Source organism: Elaeis guineensis, chromosome 6 (assembly GCF_000442705.2).
Source record: "Elaeis guineensis isolate ETL-2024a chromosome 6, EG11, whole genome shotgun sequence".
NCBI classification, from domain to species: Eukaryota; Viridiplantae; Streptophyta; class Magnoliopsida; order Arecales; family Arecaceae; genus Elaeis; species Elaeis guineensis.
Genome location: NC_025998.2, coordinates 47691845 through 47698827, shown reverse-complemented (window position 1 = coordinate 47698827; position 6983 = coordinate 47691845). Strand labels below are relative to the sequence as shown.

At 38.6% G+C, this 6983-nt stretch overlaps 1 protein-coding gene across 2 annotated transcripts; it reads right to left on the bottom strand.

The window, feature by feature from the left end:
- Positions 1 to 773: 773 nt before the first annotated feature.
- On the bottom strand, positions 774 to 6345 carry LOC105033921 (elongation factor 1-gamma 2). 2 transcript variants are annotated; one of them, XM_010908907.4, is made up of 8 exons: positions 6212 to 6345; positions 6069 to 6122; positions 4001 to 4150; positions 3850 to 3910; positions 3713 to 3765; positions 3532 to 3633; positions 2949 to 3453; positions 774 to 1511 (listed from the first exon to the last, which is right to left on the bottom strand). In XM_010908907.4, exons 2-8 carry the CDS (start codon positions 6075 to 6077, stop codon positions 1132 to 1134), a joined length of 1260 nt encoding a protein of 419 aa, XP_010907209.1. In that variant the 5' UTR covers positions 6078 to 6122; positions 6212 to 6345; the 3' UTR covers positions 774 to 1131. The 2 variants fall into 2 exon arrangements, with proteins under 2 accessions (XP_010907209.1, XP_073115613.1); XM_073259512.1 differs by lacking the exons at positions 6069 to 6122; positions 6212 to 6345 and adding an exon at positions 5815 to 5868.
- Positions 6346 to 6983: the final 638 nt, after the last annotated feature.

Genomic DNA, 6983 nt, shown 5'->3' with positions numbered 1-6983 from the left:
GTAGGAATTATATTTTTGTGTTCATTTATGTAACAGGTCTCATTCTGCAGTATAATGCCCTCTGTTTCCATACAAAAAAAATTAAAATAGGTTGTATCACTCCTCAGACATTAAAATAGTTGCCAGCGGTTTCAGCAGCACCATGAGGTTAATGTATGGCCTAACCCGAGAAATTAATAGTTCTAAGCAGACCAGGCAGCTGCTCTGGCCCTGGATAATGTAAATACTTGCAGTGTCTAACAATTGAGGACAAGTATTATCAAGCACCATCAACCCCTTTTGAGTTGTACACTGCGTCATAGATTTTGCTAAAATATCATGTTATTTTGACCTCATCTAACAATATATCGGCAGATGGCCTAATTGCATTTACTAAATCGCTAACATTGTTGGAAATTGGATTAACCAAATTTAACAAAATGATCAGAACCTCAAACGATATTTAAATGTAAACCAAATCTAAATGATGGAATTCAGTGTTAAATAGATCGGACCAGTACAGATTCTCCTGCCAGTACTCGCACTCATCAAGGGTTAAGTAGAACGATGGACGAGGTGGTTCCGCAAATGAAAACTGCATCGTGGATTTTCCAAAAGACAAGACCCAGTAGACCTACGGTTGTACTAAGATATGTAGCAAACCAACAAGACATCATTATTTGTTTACTAATAATGTTGCCCTGACGTCCGCTTCAAAAACAAAAGTACAAATAAAAGCCTCAGCGTACAAAGATTTATACGGCAAACATGCATAACATATGAAGACACTAACATAATAAACATTGCAAAAGCTTTTTACCGAGGGCCACAAAAACCCTAAAACTTGTAAGGATTATAATCAGCACATAGCTTTCAATAAACTACTATATCTTGACATGAAGGTACTTTTCCCCTAAACGTGCGTCCGGATAATAATAGGCATCATAGTCCCAAATGAACAATACATCAAATGAAAAAGAAAGACCATCCACCTAAACAAGTCTCTGTTTTGCCAAACTCAAGTAACAAAATGGATCCGGACATGGAAAAACTTGCAACCAGCAACTAATGAGATCACTAGAACAAAGATACCAGCTCCAGACTGCAAAGGGCAGAATAGGAAAAATATCGGTAGAAGGCAGAATGGAAAGATTACTTGAAGCACTTGGCATCTAACAAAGCTTCACCCTCAAAGGGCTCCTGGTCCTCAATCATGGCATTTACCCGCTCCTTCTGCGCTTCATCAGTTATGTCCACCTTGGTCCACTCGTAAAGCTCCATGTCATAGCACTCATCAAGCACAAATTGTGGGATGTGCTGTCCTCGGAAGAGCCACAGCCCCTTGACCTTATACGGCGGCTCGGAGCCTATTACAAGCATCTTGCCAAACGCATACTTGCGTGCCAAGTCCATACGCTGCAGGAATCCACTTACCTTGTTTAGGGTCACGAATGAGACGGTGTTCTCATCATTATACTTGTAGTCACAGAACCACAAAGAGTAGCCCTCGGGGTCGTACATATCCCAGAAACCTGAAACAACAAAAGATTAGCATATCTTAAAGTACAGGCAATTCTAAGTGAAAACTTCTCGTTGTATAATATTTAAAACATTAGATTTATTATTAGCATTATTAGCCGATTAGTCTTTGAATTTCATTGGATTTTCTCCTAAATCTCATCTCAATATCACAAGTCCTGTATCAGATCCCACTCCCTCAATAAGACCCCATCTACCTTGCAAATTAAACTGAAAATAGACCATGTACCAGGCACTGACTGAGATAGTCTCACATTATTCACGATTCTTATGATTCTAAGAACTATTCTCAATGAAACAAATTAATCAAAAGTCAGTGACTGAAAAATATTAAGCTTTCCTCATGACTATTAAAGGTGGCATTCAATGAATTATAATTTGATGAAGTAAACGTTCGGTCACTCTCTTGTGCTGCATCTATTTTTAAGACAACAAAAAAGTTATAGTACTAGATTATTCCAGATATCTGACTTGATGAAAAATTCATCTGACTATTTTTTCCAATTCTGAGCATTTAGCCAACTGCCCATAATCAAATTATTCCAAACACTAAAAACATGACTGATTAAATAAATTAGCCCTCCTCTTAACAGTGTTAGATCTTAGCAATTCATAAGATTCCAATTAAAACAAGTTAGATGGGCACCCAGCATGCCCAGCTCTTTTCCTCCAAAAATTGATCTCCTGCATATAATAAAAGGATAAAAATTTACAAAATCTATATCTTTTGCTGTTCCCTATAGTTAATAAATAAACATAGCGATTTACTTTCTACCAAGATACTACAATCATGCAGAATGTGCTCAAACCATGCTTCGAATATATTAATACAAGCATTATTACTATCAATGTAGTATGCATCCTGAAGGACTCTAAAGCAGAGATAAATCTGTCTAAACAATAGAGTACACCCTTATATGCCAGGGTGGACCGGGGGTGGGGGGGTGGTGGTGGTGTGTTTGAATTGCCTCTAATGCCAAAGAGACATGCTATTGTCCAAGATTACAAAAAGATCACCACAGTAGTCCTCTGATATAAACATCAGAATGTCCTGTTATTGAATTTAATTATATAAAAAAAAAAAAAAACATTTTATAATTTTACAGGCTTGTTTTGCTTGTTGGAAATTAAATATGCTGACTGAAGATGCATATCCAAATACACTTGTATCTAACAGTAAATAAATGCCCCTCTACCTTCAACAGCTGCAACTAAGCCTAAGATTGCTTTTTACCATAGGTCAAGCTGCGCAATTGTGACTGCCTTCTGAAGTTACATGTGACAGCAATTACAGCTATTGAGAGAGAGTGAGTGGGTGAGTGAGTGAATGAGCAAGAAAAAGCGAGAAGGCAATTCCAATAACTAAATTTGAAGCCACATCAGTTGCATCCAACAAAACCACAATCAAAGAAATACAGCAAAAGGAGTACCCTTGATGGCAACCTCACGGAAGTTGGTCTTTGTATTTGAATATAACCTCTTCCACTCATCTAAAATCATCTTACTAGGGGGCAGCAGGTCAAGAGGATTTTTGGGTTTGGGCTTGGGTGCCTCTTCTTCCTCCACAGCATCCTCTACTTTAGGCTTTGCAGGCTCTTTCTTGGGTTCTTTCTTAGCTTCCTTTGGCTTAGACTGTTTAGGTTGAGCAGGCTTTTTCTGTGACTGAACAGGTGGCACTGAATCTGTCTGCTTTACCTCACCCAATACCTTGGAGAAATTTGGTTGATTAACCATAGTCCAGAAGTATCTTTCAACATGAGGAAATTCTGAGGTAAAACTCTTGGTCATGATTTGGATGAATCCAATATAAAGGTTGCATGTCATGATAATATCAGCCAACGTCACGGAATGGCCAACAAGGTATGTATTTGTGGATAGATGAGTATTTAGAGCACCTAGAGATCTCTTCAAAGCAGAAATTGCAAATTCCTCAACCTGTACAAGGACACTTTTTAGTGTGCAAAGATATATGCTACAGAATATGAAAACAAGATATGAGGATTTAAAACAAACCACAGCTGTAAATGGGATGTATCCCATTCTTGGATATAACCACCATGATATATTTGCATCAATCTCTATTGATGCAAAGTCAATCCATTGCTCAATTCGGGCCTAAAACAACATTTTGAAACATGAATAATTAACATAGGCATCATAATAAGTTTAAAATGCTAGCAAACGGAAAGCTTACGTAATCAATAAGTGAATAACCAAAAAGAGGATTGTCAGCCTTCAAGCGGGTAACTGGAGAGAAGAAAGAAACAACTAATTACTACAATATCAAATTTCATAAAAGATATAACATGACAGTATAGGATCCTTCAATACCGTAACGTGCTATTGCATTACTCTCAGAAATGGGGCCATCTGGTGTCTCCAATACAGGAACCTGCATGATCATAACCCATTTTTCTCCATCAGAAAGATACAGCAACAGATTGTTATCCTAAGAATCTTTACATGGAGACTTACTGCATACCTTCCCCATGGGGTTCATCTTAAGAAACTCAGGAGTTTTATTTGAAACACCCATTTCAAAATTCTTGGCCAGTTCAACCTGGACCCCACTGCATTCTGCTGCAATAAGTGCCTTGAAACCATTCTTGTTTGTGCTACCAGCATACAATATCTGTAATACAGCTATCAATGCATCATTTTAATATACAACACAGCTCAATTGAAAATTTACCATATCAACAAGCAAACTTGCATTACCAAGCACAACTAAAATACATTCTCTGGAGAACACCTATCATTTTTCATAATTTTCTTTTTTTTGTTGTTGTTGTTGTTGTTGTTGTTGTTGTTGTTGTTGAAAAAGATAAACATTTGAGAACTTATTTAATTGTTATATACGATGGGATAATGCTTGAAGAGATGATGACTATAACCAACTTTGAAATGAAATTAGATGGGGATGGAAAAATGGGGAATTATAAAATTGATAAATTTCCTAGTAGATCAACCCTTTACCACATATATTTGCAAAAGTTGAGATATTATGATGATCCCTATCAATAAGTCTGAAATTGACCGTCATTCTGTGTCCAGATAATATCCCAACTCAAACAGCTCAACACACAACCTTACAGGCCCCCCAACTCCCATCCAATCACCACTTTTCATTCTGCTCACATCGTGCACTCTTCCATTTCCTTTTGATATTTCATCCCACCCACCTACCCCTTTGTGTTTCAGAGCCTTTCTCTCTCATTAAAAGTAGGAGGTTGTAAGGATCACACGCTTCATCAAAACAAGACATACAACATTTGTCAAAATTTGTTGCAAGAAGCAACCAAAATATTTGATCTTCAAGCCTTTTAGGAATCCTGGATATTCTTGAACATGGCCAATGCAATGGTATCTTAATTTACATGATCCTCAACATATCATGGTATCATACAACAGACAAGAGTACTACAGTCAAAAGTGCCATGGCTTAAAACTTGGATAACATGGAACAAAGTTACAATCGAGTGTCATAACAACTGTCAGAAACACAAAAGAAAATTCATGTCGACCATCATAATCTACAAGCCAAAACTTATAGCCTAGGAGCATCATAGACAAGTGGCATGGGTTAAAGCCTATAAAGGCCGCATGACCACTTGCTAGGTATCATTCCTCATTATGAAGTTGTGAAGGCAATTACAACCGGAGAGGGTTGACTGAGCCTGGCAGAATCTAGACACTATTATGTAGCAAAGAGACCATCTTAAATAGTGAATAATTTCTTTAAAGATTGAAGAAATCAAACAAAAGTCTTATCATGGTTGGCACCCACCAAAACAGGTAGGCATCACATAGCAATTTGCAAAAGAAATTGCTAAAATATAACATAATACAAGTAATACCCAATATCGTATGTTAAAAGATAACAGAATAATTTTCAGAGGGTGGGGGGGGGTGAGAGAGAGAGAGAGAGATTGAAGCAAACTAGCATACAAGATCCGAAGGCTTATATTTATCATCGCGAGAAGGTGATCATCAGATATTAATCTTAGCCCCAGACAAAATTTCTGAGTATGAGGATTCCCATCCGGCTAGCAATTGTTGCAAAGCGAGATCCCTAAGCTTCTATATCAAGACACTAACCTTTTAAAGACGAATCTAATGATGATATAAAGAACAAAGATCTAGCACCACACACCCAATCCATTAAACCAACTCTATTTTCCACTGAAACCCTAAATAAAACCCTAAATCACCAGTTACACAAGGCAAAACAGATTTCAAAATTCCTAGCGGAAAACATAAATGTATTGGCGCAAGGCAAAATCAACAGCAGATTACCATCAAGCAAAAGGACTGGGGCTTACTTCCATCGCACATGAAAGTTCCAGGAGCAAACAAAGAGAGAACACAACAATTTTGAATTATGTAACCATCCAATCATCTTACTTCTCTTTGTTTCTACCTTCCTTGAGATGAATATAGATATAAACAAAAAAAAAATCTTTTAAACCCTAACACCTCCAAAGAAACAAGATTGAGATCATGAAAAAAAGATCCTGTAGCAACAACCACAATTATCCGAAAAAACTCACTAGCGCCATAGTGCCGATGGTGTGCCTCCGCCTTGATATGGTATCTAGACAAACCTAAAAAAACAGAAAAAAACTGAGAAAAGAGAACCCAAAAGATCTACTTGTGAATCGATGAAAGGATAAGAACAACGAATCCAGATCACCGTAATGGAGAGAAATTGGACGCGAGAATGATAACCAAAGAGGAGGCCAGGCGGCGCTGGAGAGCAAAGGTCAGCCGCGAGGAATAAAACGGCGACGCTTTTATTATGCCTTCGGCGTCGCACCCTACTGTTTTTGTCCCACTAGGGCCAAAGCACAGGGGCTTGATGTCCTTTTGGAGATAAATAGATCTCCCGTTGAGAGTGCTTTTAAACTCATCTGGTCCCTTCAATAACTAGCGTCAAGCAAAGGGGTTATCATTTTGTGGTTTGACGACATGGGTTACGGTCTCGATGGATTTCCCTTTTTTGGTAGAACGGTCTGGATGGATTCGATGGGGGCTGTAGACGGCAGATCAAGAGGATTAGCATGGGTTAGAGCGGAGCGATGACCGGGGGCTCTTACCCAACTCAGAAAAATTCGACCCAACAATGCCGCTTGCTTTGGAAATGCAATGGTTTGGATTACGCCTGGAAGTAGGTCGGGTCAGATAAAGTTATATCTTCATTCGAATATAGTTTATTTTTTTTTTTCGAACTTCGAGTTAGATTTAAATTCAAAATTTTCTAAAAGACTCGGACCCAAGTCCGTTCGGATCCAATTCGAAACCAATCGGACCGGCCCAAGCCCGGCCCAAGACCAAGACCCACCCCGAACCCCTCCCTGCATCTGTTTCTTTCTCCTTCCTCTCTCTCTCTCTCTCAACTTCAATACCACCTCTCGATCTTGGGGTCGAAGAGAGATGGGGGCTTGGGAGCAACGATTGAGGCCCGA